At 45.5% G+C, this 24245-nt stretch overlaps 2 protein-coding genes across 28 annotated transcripts in view; one reads left to right on the top strand and one right to left on the bottom strand.

The window, feature by feature from the left end:
- The first annotated feature begins 3361 nt into the window (after nucleotides 1-3361).
- Nucleotides 3362-15403, top strand: RPUSD3 (RNA pseudouridine synthase D3). 4 transcript variants are annotated; one of them, XM_047745490.1, is made up of 9 exons: nucleotides 3362-3519; nucleotides 3833-3972; nucleotides 4838-4882; nucleotides 5026-5125; nucleotides 5792-5899; nucleotides 5981-6065; nucleotides 6286-6409; nucleotides 8581-8720; nucleotides 9530-10021. In XM_047745490.1, exons 1-9 carry the CDS (start codon nucleotides 3395-3397, stop codon nucleotides 9719-9721), a joined length of 1059 nt encoding a protein of 352 aa, XP_047601446.1. In that variant the 5' UTR covers nucleotides 3362-3394; the 3' UTR covers nucleotides 9722-10021. The 4 variants fall into 4 exon arrangements, with proteins under 4 accessions (XP_047601446.1, XP_047601463.1, XP_047601473.1 ...); XM_047745507.1 differs by having other exon boundaries at nucleotides 6270-6409; nucleotides 9530-9666; XM_047745517.1 differs by lacking the exons at nucleotides 8581-8720; nucleotides 9530-10021 and adding an exon at nucleotides 15045-15403.
- The window catches only part of TTLL3 (tubulin tyrosine ligase like 3), a 33533-nt gene continuing 19614 nt past the window's right edge, over nucleotides 10327-24245 (bottom strand). For 13 of the 24 annotated variants that reach the window (XM_047745357.1, XM_047745348.1, XM_047745292.1 and 10 more), the window contains 5 exons: nucleotides 22699-22942; nucleotides 20852-21287; nucleotides 13559-13994; nucleotides 12621-12847; nucleotides 10327-12424 (listed from right to left, as the gene is read on the bottom strand). In XM_047745357.1, the coding sequence (XP_047601313.1) occupies nucleotides 12131-12424; nucleotides 12621-12847; nucleotides 13559-13994; nucleotides 20852-21287; nucleotides 22699-22942 (1637 nt within the window). In that variant the 3' untranslated portion in view covers nucleotides 10327-12130. Of the gene's footprint in view, nucleotides 12848-13036; nucleotides 13114-13558; nucleotides 13995-20851; nucleotides 21288-22698; nucleotides 22943-24245 lie in introns of all 24 variants that reach the window. The other 11 variants (XM_047745422.1, XM_047745394.1, XR_007130050.1 and 8 more) reach the window with 10 other exon arrangements.

A 24245-nucleotide genomic window follows, 5' to 3' on the forward strand; every position in this document is an offset into this window, starting at 1 on the left:
TTTATTTATTTATTTTAGAGAGAGAGAGAATGTACGAGAAGGAGGAGTGGCAGACAGAGACAGAAGCAGTTTCCCTGCTGAACAGGGAGCCTGATACAAGACTCCATCCCAGGACCCCAGGATCATGACCTGAGCCAAAGGCAGACATTTAACCAACTGAGCCACCCAGGGGTCCCTTCAAAATTTTTTTTAAGTAAGCTATCTGCCCCTCTTGTGAAGTTACTCATAAGCTGAGTTGGGCTAGGGGTCCAGAAGTCTGGAATGTGTCCAAATGTCCCTCCTCCTACAATTGAGAGTGTCACAACTGAGTCTTGAGTGACTGACCATGATCTCTTGGCACCAAGCCCTCTCGGTCCAGGGAAAATTAGTTTTTTTTTCTTCCAGGAACTTGGAGACTGACCAGCTGTCAGCAGTGAACAGGAGAGGGCAGGCTTTAGTGAGGCTGGGATATATGAAAGGAAAATTCCAGAGAGCATAGGACCTCAGGAGAGCCAGAGACCAGTCCAAGTCGGGGGATGGCCCCCCTTGTGGCCGAGTGCCATAGGGGAGGAAAGATCTTTTGCAGTTAGGGCACACTGTGTTCCTGTCCCTAGGCCTTAGTCTTTCCACTTTTGCTCAAGGTGGTACTTACGAAAGCACAGGAGACCTTTCAGAAGAGGGGTACTAAAATGCCATGGGGCCTTATGACAAAGCACAGTACTGTCTGAGTCCAAAACAGGATAAAAACCACTTGTATTCTTGCCAAAAGTCTTGCCAGTTCTGTCTCTATTTGTGTACATCTACTTGAAAATTGATTGTTTAAATCTTTGAATTAAAAAAATAAGTTCCTTGAGGCATAACTTACATACGATAAAATTTTCTCTTTTAAGGTATATATAATTAAGTTTGGGCAATGTTTTTTGTTTTTTGTTTTTGTTTTCGTTTTTTAGTTTTTGGCAATTTTTTTTAAAAGGATTTTATTTATTTATTTAGAGAGACTGAGAGAGAGCACACACGCATGCACATGCTTGGGGAGAGGAGTAGAAGGAGAGGGAGAGAGAATCTCAAGCAGACGCTGCACTGAGCACAAGCCAGAATCATGTTCCCGAGATCATTATCTGAGCCAAAATCAAGAGTCAGACCCCCAACCAACTGAGCCACACAGGTGCCCAAGTTTTGGCAAATCTATAAAGTTATTTAACCACCACTCCCAGCATACAGAGAAGTTCCCTTATGCCCTTTCTAATCCCCATCACCACCCACCCCAAGCCCCAGCAACCTCTGACTCTTTTCTGCCAATATAGTTTGCCTTTTCTAAAATGTCATGTAAGTAGAATCATATAGTCTTTTTAAAAAAATTATTTCTAGGGACACCTGGGTGGCTCAGTTGGTTAAGCAGCTGCCTTCGGCTCGGGTCATGATCCCGGTATCCTGGGATCAAGTCCCACATCGGGCTCCTTGCTCGGCGGGGAGCCTGCTTCTCCCTCTGCCTCTGCCTGCCACTCTGTCTGCCTGTGCTCACTCTCGCTCCTCTCTCTCTGACAAACAAATAAATAAAATCTTTAAAAAAAAACTTTAAAAAATTATTTTTACTTATTTGTATATAATTTTTTTTAAAGATTTTATTTATTTATTTGTCAGAGGGAGAGAGAGAGTGAGCACAGGCAGATAGAGTGGCAGGCAGAGGCAGAGGGAGAAGCAGGCTCCCCGCTGAGCAAGGAGCCCGATGTGGGACTCGATCCCAGGACTCTGGGATCGTGACCTGAGCTGAAGGCAGCCGCTTAACCAACTGAGCCACCCAGGCGTCCCTGTATATAAAATTTTTTATTATTGAAAACATTTGATGAATCATACAGTCTTTCATATTTGCCTTCAATTTTTAAACCAGATTTGCATGTGTGCATGTAGATGAAATATAGCAATGAAATAAAAAAAAAGCAACTTATACAATTCCAAAGGGTGAAAATCACTATTCATCTTCTCACGTCTGATTCTTTCTCCAGAAGCAAACACATCTTATTTTTGTGTGTCCTTTAAGAAATGCAGAGACCCAGTGGGTTAAGCTGCTGCCTTTGGCTCAGGTCATGATCTCAGGATCCTGGGACCGAGCCCCGCACTGGGCGCTTTGCTCTGCTTCCCCCTCTCCCTCTGCCTGCCTCTTACTTGTGATCTTTCTCTGTCAAATAAATAAATAAAATATTTTTTTAAAAAGATTAAAAAAAAAGAAATGCAGAGACCTAAAATGCAGTAAATATATGTAAATATCACACACACACACACACACACACACACACACACACACTTGCATCTTCAAGTCACACTGTCCTTTTCTTTCCTTTTTTGCTTTAATATCTATTTAGAGACGGATTCATACTAGCACATACAGACATACACATTCCATAATTAATGGCTGGATGGTATGGATATGTTACAGTTGACTTAGCCTCTCCTTTGTTGATGAATTTAGGTTAATTTCAGTCTTTTCCTAATGCAAACAGTGAATTGAAAGTTACAGCGCTCTTAGTAAGTAAATAAAGTAATACACAGGTTGCACGGTAACTTTTCTATAGTTGTGATTATAGGATAGAACCCATTTTGTTCCTTGCTATTTTTTTCACACAACACCTCATTTCTCCTGTTGGTCCCTGCCTCTGCCTCCCTTACTCCCCAATACCTTTTGCTCCTGGTGAATTTCTATTCGTTTTTCACAACCCTTCCATCACAACGCATGCTAGGACTAGCTCCTCTCCCTTCACCCTCTCAATATCTGCACAGGGTTTAAGCAAGGTGGGCTGTGATAATGTGACCTGTGTGGACTCGGTGATCTTCTTGTGGGCAGGGCCTCAGTCTTGTTAATCTATATTTCTAGCTCAAAAATGCCAGGGTCTGGCATAGAGTTAACATTTTTAAAATGCTGAATCGGTGATGTATTAGATTTATTTCCCCTATAGTGCTAACCCGGGACGACAATACGTTTCCAGTTTTGAGATTTGTTTTGGTTTTGTTTTGATAAATAATGCTGTAGTGAATGTCATTCTCCCTCGGGCCTTCTCCTTTTGGATTGATTATGCACCTGTCTTGGGTGTTTTTGTTATTTCTTCTCAATTTGCCTTACAAAATTGGGCACAGTAGTGGTTTTTTGAAGTCAGAGGCTCCTACGAATTGGAATGGTTATCAGAGTCCTTTTCGTTCCTGTTTTGTCTTAGGAGAGGTCCTATGATCCCGAATAAATTCCTTCTCAGCTCCGTGCCTCAATTTCCCCAAAAGCACGGAGGTGAGGCAAAGCATTTTCTTTCTGGGAGAAGGCAAAGCTCCGCCTTTTCAGGACTCTGAGTCCGCCTCCTCGCTATTCCGATTGACAGGCAATCTGACCAATCAGCGCACCGCAGCTGAGCGTGTCGGCCTTTCTGGACGCATGCGCACTGTCTCCGCTGGGGCGATGGCTAGCTGTCGGCTTTTGGGCCAAGTCTGGTGTGGCTGCCGGCGGGGGCCGGGGGTCCGCCCAGGGCCCAAGGCCTCAAGCTTTGGCACCGAAGCCGGGTGATTAGGCCTCCTTCTGCTTCTTTGTGTGGGTGGGACGTTGGGGCCGGGGTAAGGTTTGTGTGGATCTGGATTTAGGTGGGCATGGATTCTAATTCCGCTACTACTCTGTGACCCTGAACTACTCATTTGGTTTCTCTGAGCTTCACGTCCCTCCTGCAAAATGGGCGCCGTTGTTTATGAATTTTCGGGAGTCTCATCCAGGCATTTTCAGGCATTTGTAGGAGGTGGCAAGATTTAAGATGTGTGAAGATAAGAATGGACACACCTCAGGAAACAGTGATCTCCCTGTTGCTTACCCCACCTTTTCCAGACATCAGCTGCGCCGAGGAGGATCCAGCAAGCGGTCGGGGCCCTTGGGGGACCAGCCATTCGCGGGGCTGCTGCAGCTAGAGAATCTCACCCGGGAAGGGCTGGTTGATGTGCTGAAGGCAGCCATAGTGGACCAGAGAGGTGAGGGCTGGGAGGGGCAGCTGCACAGAGATCTGGAAGGGGAGCCTGCGGCTCAGAGCCTTCTGCGGGTTGACTGGGCTCCCTAACAAAATCTTTGGGGGTCATATCCGGGTTCTGCCTCCCACTAGTGGTATGACCTGGAACCAGCCACGTAATCTGCCTGAGCCTCAGCATCATGGGAATAGGGGTGTGAGGGTGCAAATAACTAGAGAGCCTTGAACATGGTAGGCACTTGGTAATAAGAATTGTCATAATAAATTATTTATGGTCAAAACGTAGGCCTTGAGGTCAGATCTAAGCTCTGTAATCACCTTACTGTGTGACTTTAGGAAAATAATTTCTGTGGACCCAAGTCTCCAGTGATTTAATTTTCTCAGCTATTTACTGAGCATAGGTTCTATTCCAGACACTGTTCCAGACACAGCTATACTGTGCTGAACAAGATAAATATGGTTCCTACTCTCAGGGAGCCAATATTTGAGTGGGAGAAATGGGTTAACCAGAAATAAATGGATAAGGTACTTACTACTGATCAGTGCGATGACTAAAACAGGGTGTTATAACCGTGTGGCTAACATTAGATGGAGATTCAGGCCTCTCTGTGGTAGTGACATTTGAGCCAAGATGATGTGAAAGAGCCAGAGAGGTGAAAATCAGGGACTAAGGAAACAGCAAGTATAAAAGCCTAAAGTGGCAACAAGCTTAGCATATGCCAAGGACTGAAAGAATTTCTGTTTAGGGTGTGGTTGATAACTCATGTCTGAGAGTTGTGGTGGGGGCACAAGAGAAGTTGAATTGAGAAAGTACTTTATAAACTCTAATTGCTGCTTTTGTGTCACTGATGCTCACATACTGTATGTTCTAGGACCTCTTGTGATGCTGAATAAGCCACCGGGTCTACCAGTGACAGGTATGGTCAGGGGGAGGGGAGGTAGTAGAATAGGGTTTGATGGCTCTGAGGGATTGGATAATGAAAAGAAGGAGATGGTGGCATGAAGCCAAAGGCCTCTGAGAGCAACTTGTACTTTTCCTTCTTTTTTTTTTTTCCCCCAGGAAAACCAGGGGAGCTGACATTGTTCTCGGTGCTGCCAGAGCTGAGCCAGTCCCTGGGGCTTAGGGATCGGGAGCTCCAGGTTGTCCAGGCATCTGGGAAGTAAGTGGTGGGCGGTGATGGGAGGATAGCAGGACAGGCCTCCATCTTGGATGAGGGAGCAGTTGCTTAGGAATAGGCTGAGACATGTTCCATAGGCTGGTTTGGGATCACAGAGGAAGGATGCAAGGAAAAGGAGAGACCAGACAGATCTGGGTTCAAATCCGTGTGCACAAACTGTTATCTTAGGCAAAGCGTGAAACCTCACTGAGCCTCAGTTCCCTTAATCATAAAGTAGAGCAGTGCTTTGTGTGCAGTCACTTCTCCAATCCCATAATCATGGCAGGCATTGCTGGTTGATCCACAATATTCTTTCTTCTAACTGCCATCAATTAGACCTGGTACTTGAGATGAAATATGCTTTTGGGGAATTTAATTATTTACAAGCCAATATATACAAAATTCCTACTACAGTGCCCAGCACATTGTAGGCATTCAGCAGTGGATGGTAATTGTTATGACATTTGGCTATGAGCTCCTTGGGGACCAGCGGAGAATGAGAAACTCATTAAATTATGTAGTCTTATTATCAAACATGAGGAAGTCAGGGTTATAGTTCGGGTGTGACCTCTTGGCCTTAAGCAGGCCTGTGTTCCTTCCAAGGGGTCTCCCTTTTTTGTGGGTGAGGCCAAGGGACTTTAACTTCTGTGATTTGCCCTCTTTCTCCAGAGAGACCTCTGGGCTTGTACTCCTCTCCAGCTGTCCTCAGACGGCAAGCCGCCTGCAGAAGTTCTTCATCCACTCACGGAGAGCCCAGAGACCCACAGCCACCTACTGGTGAGAGGGGATGGGAGGCTCCCCGGGGCAGTAGGGAAGTCCTGCAAGCCGTCCTGTGACCTCTTCCTGCCTCTTTCTCAGTGCTGTCACTGATGGGATCCCAGCTACTTCTGAGGGGGATATCCAGGCAGCTCTGAAACTGGAACACATTGATGGCGTTGATCTAGTAAGTCAGGTCTGGGAGGGAACAGGAGGGGACTCTCCAAATATATTATCCCTAAAGAGGAGTCAAGGGTATAGATTTGGGGTGGCTGGCTCTCTTGTACCCTAAAACAGGCAAGTGACCACTGCTTATACTCTGGCTCCATCTGTTGGGAGCAGAGAGGGTCTGGGTGAGCTGCCAGATATGTGTGAAGCTTGTTCATTCTTGGGGGCTGACACCACAGGTAATTCCAGTGAAGTCCCCATCCCGGAAAGACTTCCAAGAAGGTGTCAAGAGGACCTTCAGCCACTTCCATGTGGTGGCCATGGGCTCTGGCTGTGCCCTGGTCCAGCTGCAGCCACTGACAGGTGGGTCTGGAACCTTGCCAGCCTTCACAACTGTATTTGGCTGGGGGGCGGGGAGGGGGAGTGGGAAGAAGGTGGTGGTGGTGTTAATGGCAGCTTGGGGAGCATTTGATGGTCTCTAAGAGGGAAGTAGTCAGACACAGCTGGAGGAGATAGCACTTCTGCTGCCAGTCTGATGGTCATTCCTTTGTAGCCCATCTACTTTTTTTTCTCTTAGTTTTTGGTTTCAGGATCTTCTCTTTGTCTTTGGTGTTCTGTGGTTTCACTGTGCTTAATCTAGGTGTGTGGGCTCAGTTTTATTTATCTTGCTTGGAATTCAGTTTGCTTCCTCAATCTGAAAATGAATATATGTCATCAATCCCAGAAAGTTCTTTCTCTTCAAATGTTGCACCTCTTGCATTTTCTCTGTTCTCTTCCTTCTGAATGCCTAAGAGAGGTGTCTGACCTTCTCATTCTACTTACTAGGTCTCTTTTCTTTCATATTTTTCATTTCTTCATCCCTACTGCATTCTGGGTAATTTCTTTAGATCTATTTTCCAGGTGAATAATTTTCTTTTCAGTTGGATCTGCCAATTCAGCCCATCCATTGACTGTATTTTTCTTTCACTTCTAGGAGTCCTATTTGGTTGTCTTACAAATAAAAATGGCCTTGAAAAATATAGAGCATCTTTTTTTCTCATATTATTTGTTCCAGTTAAACATACTGATATTTCTATATTTCTATTCTATATATATTTCTGTATTTTCATTGTCTGAAGTTCTGGAGGGCCTAATCCTATGGTGTTTCATGCTGACTCTCACACTTGGTAGATTATTTCATTGCTCTGTGATTCAGGACTGTGGATTCACGTTCAGCTGGGCCTTTATCTGTGGAAATCTTTTGTTGCCTCACTGTAGGTAGGTCCCTTGGGAGTGGTTCTGCCGTTGGTTCTGCCAAATGCCCCAGAGCTATCACTGTTTCAAGTTCTCTTTGAATATTAATGTCTTGGTTGGAAGTTCACAGATCACGCTGGTATTGAGTGCCAAACCTGTGTGAGAGTGGGCTCATGGTTGTGAATTCTCAGGGGAAAACTTCACTCCCTTCACCCATACCTAAGGTGATGACCTGTCTTCATCGGTGGCTAGCTTTTTCTCCTGGTTCACCCCTTTACTGAAGATGTAGCTCCTCCAGGATTTCATTTGGGTACCAAGGCCTCAGCCCTGGCCCCTAGGTAGCTACTTAAACCCAAGACCCCTGGATACCAAGATTTGCAGCATCCCTGGAATAGATGAAACATTGGCACTTGTGTACTGTAGATTTGTTTTCCACTGGCTTTGGTCTTGGGACCTTAATTTCCTCTGCCCAGCTCTATATTTAAAAGGATGGTTCTTATATTTTTCTGGTATTTCTAGGTGGTTTAGAGCAAGAAAGTTTTTAGATTATCCAGTCTACCATATTGCTAGACATGGAAGCAGAGTAGCTGCTCCTGGGTTTGAATCCCAGCTAATGGTAGTGGGCAAGTCACTTCTTTTTGAGCTTCAGTTTTCCTGTGTGAAGATGGGAATGATAGGACCTCCTTATCAGGCTGTCATGAGGATTAAATAAGTTTACATATGTGAAGCACTTTGTACCATGCCTAGCACATAGCTCCCCATTTGTCAGGTTTCCCCAAAACCTGTTCAAATTGGGGTAAGCTAAAAACAGGGAAGGTATTGGCTCCTATAACTTAAAGTTTAGGCATGGCTAGATCTAGAGGCTCAGAGGATGTCCTCGGGACGTTCTTTCTCCATTTCTTTTTGCCTCCTGCATATTGGCTTCTCCCTCCCACAGGCTCTCCTCAGGGCATGGTAGAGATGGCCAGCGGCTCTGGCAGCTCCAGGCCTGCACCCCACCAGTTTAGTACCCTAGCAGGAAAAGGCATTCCTTGTTTCCAGTAGCTTCAGCAGTAAATTCAGGGTTGTATCTCTTCATGAGTGAATCCTACAGGCTGGGTAGATTGATGGTTATGACTGTACTGACCTGCTCTTGCACCCTGCTCTGGAGTTGGGTGGTAGCATTGACCTCACTGAAACCACGTGATCTGTAAATGGGAGTAGAGTGGTGGTGTTTCCCCAGAGGAGAGGAGGGATGATGATCCTGAGTGGGACAGAAAGAGCAACTGCCCACCATCTGTCCTCTGTCTCCTGTCCCCCAGTGTTCCCCAGTCAGCTCCAGGTACACATGGTACTACAGCTCTGCCCTGTGCTTGGGGATCACACATACTCTGCCCGTGTGGGCACTGTCCTGGGCCAGCGCTTTCTACTGCCAGCTGAGAGCACCAAGCCCCAAAGACAGGTACCCACACCCACCTACCTACTGTTTCGGGGGGTGGGCTCTGGGGTGAGGGTGGGCAGCATCTTCAGACATTAGCTATGAAGTCTGGGACTGAGTGGCAGCCCTCTTGGCTTCCAGAGCTATCTATAGCCCTGTCTTACTGTGTGCCTTGAGCAAGTAACATCCCCTCTCTTAGGCCTCGTTCTGTCCATCTGTTCAATAAGGGACTTGAACCAGCTGATTTCTCAAGGCCCTTTTAAGTCCGTTGTTCTTTAGGTCCCTGGTGTAAGGACTAAACAATTGTGTGTGGGTTATGGTTACTCTATGTGCTCTAACAGAGTTACCCCAAAGTCCCAGAGTTTAACACAACCGTTTCCCTCCCATTAAATCTAATGAATGGGGGTGGGGTAAGGGTGGACTTTACTCCAAGGTCACTCAGGGACCCAGGCATTGCCATGCAGCCAGCAGATGAAGGGAGACAGTGCAGTGCAGGTCCGTGTGAGAGGTTTTCATGAGTCAGGTCTGGCAGTGGCTTTTACTTGCACTCCTGTTCCATTGGCTAAAACTATCATGTGGCATACAGTTAATAAAACTGCAAGAGGGACTCGAAAATGTTTAGCTGTGTGCCAGGTGGGAACTGATTTGGTGAACCCTAGCCAGTCTCTGCCATAGTGTGATGGTATATGTGAGTGTTTGTGTAGAGAAGATATGAATAAGAAACTATGGACAGGGAGGGAGCAGGGGAGGGAAGACCTGCCTTACTTCCATTTTTGGTTAGAGCTGGTTGGAACTCAACCTGGTGGAATGCTGACATGCCTCTCCCACCTCAGGTCCTAGACGAAGCCCTCCTCAGACGCCTCTGCCTGACCCCGGCCCAGGCTGCCCAACTGCCCTTGCATCTCCACCTGCACTGTCTCCATCTTCCAGGCATGAGGCCCAAGGAGGCCCCCATGAAGCTTCTGGCACCCCTACCCCCTTATTTCTCCAGGACCCTACAGTGCCTGGGGCTCCGCCAACAATAGTTCTCCTTCTGTTCCTTCTGTTTCCACTGGCAAACAGTGGGGATGGAGGTGAGGGGAGAGGAGGATGAACCTACGATCAGGCCTGAGGAGAATGAGGTCAGTGCTCAACATGCACTAAGGCCATGCTTTAAGATCCTGGGCTCTGCATTCGGACAAACCTAAGATCAGAGCCTGGCTAGGCCACTTGCTGTATGGTGTTAGGCAGATGACTTCACCTCTCTGCTGAGTTAATAAAAGTACCTACCTCATAGTATGGTTTTGAAGATTTGCTGAGAAAGTAAACGTTTATCATGGAGCATACTTTCTGCTGAGTTCAGTATGCAACTTTATTTGGCTGTTTCTGTCCCAGTTCTAGCTGAGAGGAAATATCTAACTTTTTGTCATTTAATTATGCTATAATACACATAACAAAATTTACCATCTTAACCATTTTTTTAAACATTTTTTAAAAGATTATTTATTTATTTATTTGACAGACAGATCACAAGTAGGCAGAGAGGCAGGCAGAGAGAGAGAGGGGGAAGCAGGCTCCCTGCTGAGCAGAGAGCCTGATGTGAGACTCAATCCCAGGACCCTGGGATCATGATCTGAGCCGAAGGCAGAGGCTTAACCCACTGAGCCACCCAGTGCCCCAACCATCTTAACCATTTTTAAGTGAGCAGTTCAGTGGCATTAAGTATGTTCACATCGTAGTGCAACTGTCACATCTCATCAGCCTGCAGAACTGAAACTCTGCCCCACTAAACACTGACACCCCATCCCGTCCTCCCACCTCCCAGTAGCCCCATTCTCCTCTGTGTCTATGAATCTGATTACTCCAGGGACTTCATATAAGTCAAGATCTTAGACCTTTTACTTGAAAAAATTGTTAAATATATCAAACATACGAAGAGTACATAAATAGCTCTGTGATTTAAAGAATAATTACAAGGCGACTCCCATATAAACACCACTTGGCATGAAATAGAAACATACCTCTCCTTCCCTGTTAGGATAGCAGTTCTCAACCCTGGCCCCACATTAGAACCCCCTCAGTGAAACTTTTAAAAAGCCCCTTCCTTCCCTGGGATTCTGCACCCTAAAGATACCAATTTAGTCAGTCTGGGCTGGAGATCCTGGCATCAATCTTTTTTGAAGCTCCTGAAGGGGTTCTACTGTTCAGTCTAGGTTGGAAACCCCTCCCCTGACATGGGAGCTTTCCTTGTTTGTCTTAAGTTTTTCCACCAAATATGCATCTGTGTTGTGTGCTGTGGGTTTGAATTCCAGTGCATGACTCTCCCAGTTGATCCATTCTACTGTTAACATCATCATTCAGCTCTTAGCACAACACTGGTGTGAAGCTGCTTGTGTGCATTTCCTGGTTCAGTTACGTCAGAGATGCTGGCAGAGTATATGTATCTTCACTTGACTAGAGTATTAGTTTCCTAGGACTGCTATAACAAAATTACCACAACCTGAGTGGCTTAAGATAACAGAAACTGATTTTCTCAGAGATCTGTCTGGAGGCCAGAAGTCTGAGATGAAGGTGTCAACAGGACTGTGCTCTCTGAAGTCTCTGAAGCTCTCTGAAGATGAATCCTTGCCTCTTCCAGCTCCTGGCAGCTGCAAGCCTTGACTTATGGCCACATCACATCAGTCTGCCCTCATCTTCACATGGTCTTCTCATGTTTGCGTCTTCTAAGGACACTTGTCATTGCATTTAGGGCTCACCTGGATAATCCAGAGTACTCTCATCTCAAGATCCTTAACTTAATCACATCTATGAAGACCATTTTTCCAAATGAACTTATTCACAGGTTCCAGGCAGATATATCTTTTGGGGAAGGGAGGCTAACTAACATTCAACTCACTACAACTAAGAAATACCAAAGTTTTTCAGATGGGTGTGGCTGGTCGGATATTTCCTTTCCAGGAGACCATGGGCCCTTGCTGAGGGAGGGACAGACCAACTCGCTCTGGAGAAGGGCTGGTGTTTAGGCGAGGTCCATCCTTCCCCCATCTCGTGGTGTAAATCTGACACCTGTTAGATGTCACTCTGCTGCTGGGCCAGGTTCTCCCCTGGACTTGGGCCTTGGGGATCTCCCAGTGGTGAGCAGTCTGGCAATACGTCCTAGCCTTCTCACTGCCACATGATCTTGGGCAAGCCATGTCTCCTCGTTCAGACTCCATTTTTTCATCTACAAAGTGAGGCTTAAACCCCAATCCAAGATCAGAGATGCCAGAGACACACTGCATAGGAAACCCCATGCCTGTCGCTATGGGGTGGAATTCTGGCCCTTTGCTTTGTGGAAGGGTGTTTGACAGCCTCTAGCTCTCACTCTGGATGTTGGGGCACAGGGCCCCAGCCTACTCTCTCTTCACCATCCAACAGAAATGGAGCCAAGCCCAGGAAACTTCACTTGCTCCTTTTTATTTGGCACTGCATCCAGGACGGGGCAGTGAGGACCAAAGCAAGGGCTTCTCTGGCCTCACGTCCCCCATGCCCCCTAGCTCCTGGTATGCTTTGATAAAGGGCAGGGGTCCTGGAAGGCTCAGTGTCTTCATGAGGCATGCCTCAGCCTTGGGTTTGTCACAGAGTCTGGTCTTGAACTTGCCTTTGGCTTTGATCTTCCTGTGGGTGCTAGGAAGATTTCCAACTTCAAAAGGTAGAGGCCACAAGGCACTTCCAGGATGGGGACCACGAAGGCGCTGGGAAGCAACAGCCTCGGTGTGAAAGGGGAGAAGAGGTGGAAGAGATGATCAAGAAATCTGTTCAGGAAGGGGGTTCTGAGGAAAAAAAGCCCTTCCCTTCTGGCTCCAGCCAGCCTGAGACCTGCCCTTGCCTATGCCCTCCAGCCCTGACCCTAGAGCCCTGTATTCAGCACTGCCCACAGGGTGCAAGTCACAGCTCAAGGCCCACCTTTCTTGGTTTCAGGACGCTGGATGCCAACTTGAGCTCAGAGTTAGGTGGGAAGGAAATCAAAACCTTGGCAGTAGGTAGAGTCATCAAGGCCTTGCCTGTGGTTGACAGAGCCTTAGAGCCCACCAGCTTGCTGTGTTGCAGTCTGAGGACTCGCCCCTGGGATCGGAGCACATGGGGAGAAGGCAGCCGGGCCTTGGTGTGGACGCCGGGGAAATGGGAAGGGGCTGTGGGAGCAAAGGGGCCATGAGGGCCTGGGGAAGGTCCAAGGCCCGACAAGCTGCCCCTCAAGGAGAGCATGAAGGGTGGGGAAGTGGGGGAAGAGGAAGGCTTGGGGTTTGAGATGGCAGATGGAGCCCTCCCAGTTCCTCCTCCAGAGGCTGTGGGAAGAACACAGGATTTGGAGTCCAACAGACCTGGGTCTGCATCCCAGCTCTGCCCCTTCTGAGATGTGCAACCTCGGGCAACTTCCTTAAACTTCCTGATACCTCGGCTGGAAAATGGGGATAATAGCACCTACCTTGCTAGGTTGTGAGGACTAAAGGAGCTGGTTAGGTAGCAGCACAGTGCAAACTGTTAAATGCTGTACAGTTACTAGCCCCTTTCCCCCAGAGGCAACTCTGCATGGAGGCAAAGGCAGAATACTGCAGCAGGCAAAGCTTGGGCTCTGGAGAGAGATGGACCTGGGATTGAGTCCTGGCATTTGAAATAAGTCCAGCTGCCTTGCAGGGTGGCTACTTTGGGAGAGAACAATACTCATTTGGTCGTGCATTTAAAAAAAAAAAAATACTTTGGAAGTGGTGGCTTTTCCTTGCTACTGGTGTCTTCTTGGTGGGGCAATGGTGGAGTTGCAAATCCAGGTGGTTAGGAGGGGAGGGCGTGAAGAGCAGGAAGAAATTGCCTTGGAACCCCAGGGTGTTTTGTGGGAATGATCTTACCCAGGGCCTGGGGGTTCTTCGGACTCAATGGCAATCTGCTCAAGGGGTGGGGTTGCCTGTCCCCACTAGCAAAGGTCATGGTGAAAATGCAGCCCATCCTGGTGCTGGGGGGCTCCCACTTCCGGAGGTTGGGGTAGACCAGGGCTGTGGCACTTTTCGCCTTGCCTTTCTTCCCCTTTCCGGGGGCCGAGGTGGTGGCAGTGAAGGTTGGCTTCTCAGTGTGCCCCAGGCTCCTGGCCCCAGCAACTTTCCTAGGAGCTGACCTGTGGGTAAGGGTCCCCGAGTCCTTGCCTTCCCCAGAGCCTCTCTGGGTCAGCAGGTGAGGGAGTGCTGGGCGGACCCCCATCCGCCGGTGACACATTGCCAGGGGCTTCTTGATGGTGGAGCCCTCTACTAAGAGCCGGATACCCACATACTGGGGTACCTCCACGGCAGGCTGTGGAAAAGAAGAGGAGATGAGTCCTGTTCAGACAGTGATGCTGGAATCCTAGGTCCAGAAGGAATCAGGACAGAGATGGATGGAATTAATCTCTGGGCTAAGAAACAGGAAGCCCACCTCTGTCCTCTAAGGAGTCTGGCTCCAGAGGCCTGAATCAATACCTAGAAAGTCATAGAGTCCCTGGGATTAGTAACCCAGTGGAGTCAGAGAGCCTTAGCCATGCTACCACCAGCACCCCCTACCCTTTACCCTCCCCTAAGTTCTCCCAGCCCCTGCTGAAATGTGTGTGGCTCTGCTCCACAAGCCACTGCTGACAGCCAGCTTCCTGAGTTAAGCCAGAGTCTCTGCAGACGGAATTTGAGTTATGTCACCCAGATAGATAAGAGGCTTGGAGCCTGTCTGGAGCCCAGCATGAACCCATTATGGGGAAGCAGAAATTAAGAGCTTTAATGAAAGCATTCTACTAAGAGACTGAAGTAGCAAATTTGCAGAAGGAGGCAGAGAAAAAGGTCCAAGAGAGGAGCTCCTGTACAATTTTCAGTTCCTATTAAGCCAGCTGTACATCCTGTAGCTAGGCTTCATGAAAGCCCCCTGTGTCTTGCTAACGGCCCCCCCTTTAACCTTGAGCTACTCTGAGGTATTTTCTGTGTCAGTAGAGGAACCTGATTAGAATCTAAACATCAGAATCACTTGGATCTTGTTAAAAATAACCAAGCCCACAAAACCCAACTGATCAAAGAGGCAAGAATCAAAACTGGGTATCAAAACAAGTTGGTGAAAAGGATGACAGGAAAATGTGTCATGTGCACACAGCCTTGGCATCACTTTACAGAGTAAGTGATCATTGCCAGAGGGAGGAGCCAGTGACAGTGGAGAGATCTGGTAGCTACTGCCCTAACCCCGTAGTCAGACTTAGCATCACTAATCAGGAGACAGTCCAACAGTGTGTGCCTTGTGGTACCATATAAGGCACTCAGCATCACCTCTCAAGTGTTCTTGCCAAAAATGTTTAACCTGAACCACCAAGCTGTTTGGCCTAACTTCTAGTTTACAGGACATTGAGATAACAGAAGAACAAGCTAAACAGCACCACGAAGAAACAATCAGATAAATCCAGAATGTGGGACAGTTCTACAAAACAACCAGCCTGGTCCCTTCAAAAGTTCCAAACAAACTATGGGGGAAGAAAAAGCAGTGCCACTGCTCTAGATTAAAAGAAATTAAAGAGCACCCAAAGGAATAAAACCTGTGACAAATGGAATCAAGGAAGTGAAAGATCTGTACATTGGAAACTAAGATACCAGTGAAAAAAACTGAAGACACAAATAAATGGAAAGATATTCTGTGCTCATGGATTGGAAGAATTAATGTTATTAAAATGTCCACATGACCCAAAGCAATCTACAGATTCAATGTAATCTCTATCAAAATTCCAATGGCATTTTTCACAAAAATAGAAAATATAATCCTAAATCCTGTATGGAACCACAAAGACCCTGCATGGTCCAAACAATCTTTTTTTTTTTTTTTAAGATTTTTAAGTCATCTTTACACCCAACATGGGGCTCAAAATCATGACCCTGAGATTAAGAGTCACATACTCCACCAACTGAGCCAGCCAGGAGCCCCCAAATACAATTTTGAGAAAGGAGAACAAAGCTGGAAGCATCACACTTACTGACTTCAAACTGTATTACAAAGCTGTAGCAATCAAACAGTGTGGTACTGGCATAAAAGCAGACACCTAGATCAAATAAACAGAATATAGAACTGCCCAGAAATAAAGTCACACATACAAGGTGAATTAATTTATGACAAAGGAGATACAAGAAGTATCTCCTTCAGTCTCTTCAATAAATGGTACTGGGAAAACTAGAAGCCACATGCAAAAGAACGAACCCAGACCACAATTTATAAACACATAAAAACCAACTCAAAATAGATTAAAGTGAATTTAAGACCTGAAACCATAAAACCCTTAGAAGAAAACACTGGCAGTACTGAGCTCTTTGCCATCAATCTTGGCAATGATTTTTTTGGGTTTGATACCAAAAGTAAAACCAACAAAAGCAAAAATAAAAACATGGGACTACATCTAACTAAAAAGCTTCCGCACAACAAAGGAAACCATCAACAAAGTGAAAAGGCAACTCACCAAATGGGAGAAAGTATTTGCAAATCATATATCTGATAAGGGGCTAATATCTAAAATATATAAAGAACTCCTACAAGTCAATGGCAAAAACACAAGTAATCTGATTTAAAAATGGGCAGAGGATCTGAACAGACATTTTTCCAAAGATGACAGATGGCCAACAGGCACATGAAAAGGTGCTCAATGTCACACTAATCTTGGGGGAACTCCAAGTCAAAACCACATGGGATATCACCTCACACGTGTAAAATGGCTATTTTCAAAAAGGTAAGAAACAAGTGTTGGTAAGGATGCGAAGAAAAGGGAACCCTTGTGAACTGTTAGTAAGAACTGGTGCAGCCACTGTGGAAAATAGCATGGAGCTTCCTCAAAAAATTAAAAATAGAATTATCATATGATCCAGCAATTCCACTTCTGAGTATTTATCTGAAGGGAAAAAAAGTATTCCTATCTTGTGTATCTGTACCCCATGTGCATGGCAGCATTATTAACAACAGCCAAGACAAGGAAGCATCATAAGCGTCCATCAATGGATGAATGAATAAAGAAAATGTGACTATCTGTTTAGCTAGCTAGCTAACTAGCTATCATGGAATATTATTTAGACATAAAAAAGAAGGAAATCTTGCCATTTGTGATAAAATGGTTGGGCTTTGAGAGTATCACACTAAAGTGAAATAAGTCAGAAAGACAAGTATTTCATGATGTAAATTATATGTGAAATCTAAAATAAAAATAAAAACAAAACCTAAAACTCTTAACTCATAGAGAGCCAATTAGCAGTTGCCAGAGGCAGTGGTGAAATGGATGAAGGGGGTCAAAAGGTACAAACATCCAGTTATAAAATAAGCAAATCATGGGGGCGCCTGGGTGGCTCAGTCAGTTATGTGGCCAACTCTTGATTTCAGCTCAGGTCATGAACCCAGGGTTATGAGATCGAGACCCTTCTCAGGCTATGGAACCTGCTTAAGATTCTATCTCTCCCTCTCCCTCTAGCCCTCCCCACCCTGCTCTCTCCCCCTCTCTTAAAAAAGAAAAAAAAAGTAAATCATGGATGTCATGTACAGCATGGTAACTACAGTTGATACTGTATTGCATATTTGAAAGTTGCTAAGAAAGTAGATCTTAAAAGTTTTCATCAGAAGAAAATAAAATTATAATTATGTGTGGTAATGGATGTTAACTAGACTTATCATGGTGATCATTTCATAACATATTTAAATATCAAATATAGGGGCACCTGGATGGCTCAGTGGGTTAAAGCCTCTGCCTTCGGCTCAGGTCATGATCTCAGGGTCCTGGGATTGAGCCCCGTGTCAGGCTCTCTGCTCAGCAGGGAGCCTGCTTCCTCCTCTCTCTCTGCCTGCCTCTCTGCCTACTTGTGATTTCTGTCAAATAAATAAATAAAAATAAATATCAAATATATACATATACAGATATTGTATACTTTAAGTAAATATAATACTTACAAGTCAATTATGTCTCAATAAGAGAGATCTAAGACTGATCTAAGTCCCTTAAAGCAGCTACAGATCTTTTAAGCATCCCAAGATATACCCATAGGTCTTATGTTTAAATCTTCAAGACATTTTAAGTTAACAGAGAGGGTTATAGGCACTCTGTGTTAACAGCAGGGCTTCATAATTATGAGGACTATTGTCCTACAGCAGGGTCACAGAGAGAAGAGTTCTAAGGTTTGTGAATATGGCTATTGTGTAATAGAACAGATTATAAATCGATACATAAGAAACCCACGATGTTTTTAAAAAAAAATATCCACTTGGGCTAAAAGGGACAGATACGATATGAAATGAAAGAGGCTTCTGTACCCCCAAATTTCTATGAGCATGTAACAGACTAAGAACTATTGTGGATGTTCATGGAAAAGGAAGGATGATTCAGGGCTGAACTGATATCCCAATGGATGGAACCAAGAGCCACAGAGAACTCCTAGGAAGTAACAGTGGCTTCTAATCACTAAACTGAAAATATGTGCGAGACTAGATTTCAGAGTTGCTATGGCCCTATGCTTCCTGTGTACCTCCTACCCTGCCTCTCCTTTTTGAGTGGGGTTATCTATAAAAGTAAAAAAAGACAAATTAAGACAAAAACAACCAATGTCAAGTGTACATCTTGATTACATGTTTGTTTAAAAAACAAAAACAGGGGTGCCTGGGGGTGGTCTGTCTGTTGAGTGTCTGACTCTTGATTTGGGCTTGGATTGTGGTCTTGGAGTCATGGGATTGAGCTCTGCATTGGCTCCATACTCAGTGCAGGGTCTGCTTGAGAATCTCTCTCTTTCTCCCTCTGCTCTTCCCCCTGCTCATGTTCTCTCTAAAATAATTAAATAAAATCTTAAAAGGAGGGACGCCTGGGTGGCTCAGTTGGTTGGACGACTGCCTTCAGCTCAGGTCATGATCCCGGAGTTCCGGGATCGAGTCCCGAATCGGGCTCCCAGCTCCGTGGGGAGTCTGCTTCTCCCTCTGACCTTCTCGCTCATGCTCTCTCTCACTGTCTCTCTCTCAAATAAATAAATAAAATCTTTAAAAAAAAATCTTAAAAGGATAATAAAAAACAAAAACAAATAAGCAATAAAAGATTTTTGGGACAACTAGGACATCTGAAAAATGCAGATGTGTAGTCCCTAAACCAAACATTTCAGATCAATCTCTGGGGGCGTGGCTTCCTGACACCTGTATCTTTGGAAAGCTTGCCAGGCTATTCTGGCCTGTGAACCAGCATTTGGGAACCACTGTGCTAGAACATTCCCTTCCCCTTGGTTTTGTCTTACTTTCCTGCCCTTATATTTCCTTCACTTATTTTTTTTTATAGATTTATTTGACAGAGAAGAGAGAGAAAGAGCAAGTGTGCACAGAAGACAAAGCAGCAGGCAGGGAGAGAGGGAGAAGCAGGCTCCCTGCTGATCAGAGAGCCCTGTGTGGGGCTTGATCCCAGGATCCTGAGATCCTGACCTGAGCTGAACACAGGTCCTTAACTGAGTGAGCCACCCAGGAGCGCCAAGTTTTTTGCTTTTTAAGATTTTATTTATTTATTTGTCAGAGAGATAGTGAGAGCACGTATAAGCAGGGGGGAGCAGCAGGCAGAGGGAGAAGCTCCCCACTGAGCAGGGAGCCCTATGTGGAACTCTACCCCAGGACCCTGGGATCATGACCTGAGCCAAAGGCAGATGCTTAAAAACCGAGCCACTTCACTTATGTTTTTTGAAAACAAAGTGCCAGTATTAATTATGATCAGTAACAGTGACAAGACCAGGACACTTGGGTCATGTGATCAGCACGTTCTCTACCTGTGGCCAAACTTTGGTAGAAGCTGAATCCCGGTCTGAATGATACCTAGGATTACGATACTTAATTTAACTGTCAAGAGACTACTTGCAGAGTTCAGAAACCCTTGAAATTGGTTTTCTGACTTTTAAAAATCTCATTCCATTCCAATAAGTAGACTCAGATCTCTTTTTGGAACAAGTAGAGTAAAATTATTACAAAGGAGTAAAATAATAATAATATTAACAGCAGCAGCAGCAGCTTCCACTGACTCTTACCCCACATCCAGACCTTATATGTGATGCCATTGTGAAACACCGAACAATCTTATTAGGTAGTAACAGTAGCTAAAATCTGTGCACTGACTATGTTCTAGCATTGTTCTAAAGAGCTTTACTTATGTCAACTCAGTTAATTATCACAACCTTATGAAGTAGGGACTATTTGCAGTCTTACTTTACAGATGAGGAGACTGAGTGCCACAGGGGTCAGGAAACTGTCCAAAGCCAAACAGCTCATAGTTACTGAGTAGGAATTTGAACCCAGGGAGGTTTTGCTTTTAACACTTTGCTATATGCCTCTCCAGAAATATGATTCACGTGTATATTTTTGTTGTTGTTAGTGTTAGAGTTAATTTTCTTAAATACCAGCGTAGTTAACATACCGTGTTACATCAGTTTCAGGTATTCGATATAGCAATATAGCGATTCAGCGCTTCCATGCATCACCCCATGCTCACCACAACACATGCCCTCCTTAATCCCCATCACCTGTTTCACCCATCCACCACCTGCCTCCCCTCCCTAACCAACAGTTTGTTCTCCATAGTTAAGCATTGGTTTTGGGTTTATTTTTTTTTCTCCCCTTTGTTTTTGTTTCTTAAATTCCACATGTGAGTGAAATCATATGGTATTTGCCTTTCTCTTATAGGCTTATTTTACTTAGCATAGCTCCATCCATGTTGTTTTAAATGGCAAGATTTCATCTTTATGGCTGAATAATGTTTCACTGTATATACCACACTTTCTTTAACTATCGATGGACACTGAGGCTATATCCATAATTTGGCCATTGTAAATAATGCTGCAGTGAACAGAGGGTGCATATTTATCCCTTCAAATTAAGTGTTTTTGTATTCTTTGGGTAAATACCCAGTAGTGCAATAACTGGATCGTAGGGATGATCCACACATATTAACTCTTCATTCTCCCAAACCCTATGAGAAAGATGGTAATGGCATCTCCATTTTACAGATGAGGAAATGGAGTCTCAAGGGTAGAAGTGGTGGTACTGAGACAGCGTAGCAGGACCAGAACTTGAACCAGTTCTGTCCAACTGCAATGCCCTGTGTTTCACTCTAGGGACGCCTGGAAAGGGGGGCAGACTCCCCAGGTCTTGTCTGGGCTCTACCTCACCTGCTTGTAGATGAGCTCAAAGGCTCCCGTGTCACAGTTGCGGTCTAGCCGCCGGTCGATGACCACACGCAGGGTATCGGCTTGCACACCTGCACACAGCCGGGCGGTGACAGCAGTGGAGGGGGCCATGGTGGGGCTGGCATTGATCTCGATCAGCCAGGGCTGGAAGTCCTCACCAAACACAAAGTCAGCACCGTAGAGCTCGAAGCTGGCCTTCCGACACTGCACGGTGTCCTGGGAGGTCTGCAGGGCATGGATCACAGCAGCCTTCATGCCGGGCACAATGACAGTGGACCAAGCGTCTGGGGCCCCCATCTCCTTCAGGTGGGCCTGGAACTTCTGGCTCGACCACATGTTGTCCGAGGGCAGGAGTGGGTGCCGATGGCTTGAGTTCTCCAGGTGCTTCTGAATGGAGTTGTTGTACAGGTGCACTGAGCTGGGGCAGAGAGCAGAAAGCTGGGGTCTGGCTCCCTGAGCCTCTCCCACCCAAATGTGGGGAGGGCAGGCAGACCCTGGAACCACCCCTGGGCCACCCCAGACCATTTACCTTGAGACGGGACTCTGTGGGGAAGGGCAAGAAGGACAAAGGCCTGGGCCCTGCTATATTCTTGCAGGGTCAGAACCAGTCTCGTCCCTCTGAGGGCACTCCCTATGGGGCCACAGAACTATGAGCTTTAGTCTCAGTTAGCCCTCCCAGCGCCTGGAAGGTATGAAGGTGGGTAGGGGTGTGAGCCCTGTAGTCAACAAGACTGCTCAGCACAAAAACAAAAACAAAAACAAAAAAACAGACTGCTCAAGGCCTACCTTCACCACCGACTAGTTGTGAGATCTTTTCACCCAAGTGCTCCTTCACATCTGTAAAATGGGGGTCGTACTAGAACCCACTTCACCGGGATTTCATGAATGAGTGAGACAAAATGCATGAAGTGCTTCGCGCCTGTCACATACGAAGAATTCAGTAACCGATAGCTATGAGTTTCATAATACTGCCTCCATTCTTCAGATGTGAAAAGTGAAGCCTCAATAGGCTTCATGTGACCAAAGTCACCCAGCTTAGCAGCTACAGCAATGGAATTTGAACCCAGGACACAACAAGGCTTTTTTTCTCATCCCCCGAGTTAACACTGCAACTTGCCTCTCTCTTTTTGCATGTCTTCTGAACCCTCTTACCCTGCTCTATGTTCCTTTTTTTTAAAATAACATGTACCATCTTTAAACCTATTAGATAATTTTACTTATTACGTTCATCGCTTATCTATGAGAAACAGCATTAAAATGATGCCTTATGGGGGCGCCTGGGTGGCTCAGTGGGTTAAGCCGCTGCCTTCGGCTCAGGTCATGATCCCAGGTCCTGGGTTCGAGCCCCACATCGGGCTTACTGCTCAGCAGGGAGCCTGCTTCCTCCTCTCTCTCTGCCTGCCTCTCTGCTTACTTGTGATTTCTCTCTGTCAAATAAATAAATAAAATCTTTAAAAAAAATGATGCCTTATAAGCATAAGGTATTTAACTTCACTCATTATAAAAGAGGTAAAATTAAAATAAGATAACCATTTTTGGCTTAGAATGGCAAAAATAATCAACATTGTTGGGCAGGATGCGGGCAGATCATTTTATATATGCCCAGCTTTTGTGCGGGAATTTTGAACTCTTGAGAACTGGGCTCTTATTTTGGTCATTGCTGTATCCCAAGTGCTTAGAACACCCTTGGTAGGTAGCTGTTGGATGGATGGAGGACCTGACTGCCTGCAGTCTGTGTTTGGAGCCCAGCGTGGCATGGGGGATTCACCTGTTCCTTGCCAGCTCCCCAGCTAGACCAGGAGCTCAGAGAAGGTAAGAGAGAGGCTCACTTGTCAAGGTTCTTCAAAGAGAAGGGCTGTGTGGAGAAGCGGATGTAGCTGTCACGATAGAACCACACGGTAAGTGGGTTCCAGTCGGTCACCAGGAACCACTGTCTCAGGTCAAATTTGGTGCCAAAGATGAGCAGAGGCCGTTCAATATACTTTTGTACCACCCACTTGCCGTCCTTCATCATCATGGGATTGCCATCTACCAGCTTCAGCATCTCCTCCAGGTGGTCCATACACATGATGCCTACGTGGGGAAACAGGGTGGTCAGAGATCAGGTCAGGCTTGGGTGAGGAGAAGGACCAGGGGACCACGAACAGCTCATCTTAAGCCCTCATTCCCATAGAACTGATAGGGCCAAGTAGGTAAGGCTGCTTCCCTCGGAACCCTGTTCCCTTTGGGAAAGCTGAGAATCTGCTGAAGATTAAAACATTTTTTTTATTAACCACTTCTGTTTGATTGAAAAGTAATATATGCACAGAAAAAAAATCAAACCATATTGGGCTTTTTATTTTTTTAAAAAGATTTTATTTATTTATTTGACAGAGAGAGAGAGATCATAAGTAGGCAGAGCAGCAGGCAGAGAGGGGGGGAAGCAGGCTCCCAGCTGAGCAGGGAGCCCGATGTGGGGCTTGATCCTGGCACCCTGAGATCATGACCTGAGTCGAAGGCAGAAGCTTAACCCACTGAGCCACCCAGGCGCCCCCATATTGGGCTTTTTAAAAAACCATGTGCATTTAGGACTTTGATTAGTTTTTTCCCAATAATTAACAGAATATAAAATAACAAAAACAAAAAGCAGGCATCCAACTGCTGCTTCTGGGTCCAATGTATATCCTTCCAAGTTATGGGAGAGCCTATGTGCCTCCGTTTGTTAGGATTCTATACCTAAACACGTTAAAGATTTAAAATAGTTCTTGGCCCAACATACCTCAATATTATCAAAGCCATCTATGAAAAACCCACCGCAAATATCATTCTCAATGGAGAAAAACTGAAAGCTTTTCCGCTAAGGTCAGGAACACGGCAGGGATGTCCGTTATCACCACTGCTATTCAACATAGTACTAGAAGTCCTAGCCTCAGCAATCAGACAACAAAAGGAAATTAAAGGCATCCAAATCGGCAAAGAAGAAGTCAAACTATCACTCTTCGCAGATGATATGATACTATATGTGGAAAACCCAAAAGACTCCACTCCAAAACTGCTAGAACTTGTCCAGGAATTCAGTAAAGTGTCAGGATATAAAATCAATGCACAGAAATCAGTTGCATTTCTCTACACCAACAACAAGACAGAAGAAAGAGAAATTAAGGAGTCCATCCCATTTACAATTGCACCCAAAACTATAAGATACCTAGGAATAAACCTAACCAAAGAGACTAAGAATCTATACACAGAAAACTATAAAGTACTCATGAAAGAAATTGAGGAAGACACAAAGAAATGGAAAAATGTTCCATGCTCCTGGATTGGAAGAATAAATATTGTGAAAATGTCTATGCTCCCTAAAGCAATCTACACATTTAATGCAATTCCTATCAAAGTA

This window comes from Lutra lutra, chromosome 1 (assembly GCF_902655055.1).
Source record: "Lutra lutra chromosome 1, mLutLut1.2, whole genome shotgun sequence".
Lineage (NCBI taxonomy): Eukaryota > Metazoa > Chordata > Mammalia > Carnivora > Mustelidae > Lutra > Lutra lutra.

Bases quoted from the DNA above. Each gene is read 5' to 3' on its own strand.
- RPUSD3 (XM_047745490.1), top strand. From the start codon at position 3,395: ATGCGCACTGTCTCCGCTGGGGCGATGGCTAGCTGTCGGCTTTTGGGC. The intron at 5,900-5,980 runs GTGAGAGGGGAT...CCTCTTTCTCAG, and splicing joins AGACCCACAGCCACCTACTG to TGCTGTCACTGATGGGATCC. The intron at 8,721-9,529 runs GTACCCACACCC...CTCCCACCTCAG, and splicing joins GCACCAAGCCCCAAAGACAG to GTCCTAGACGAAGCCCTCCT.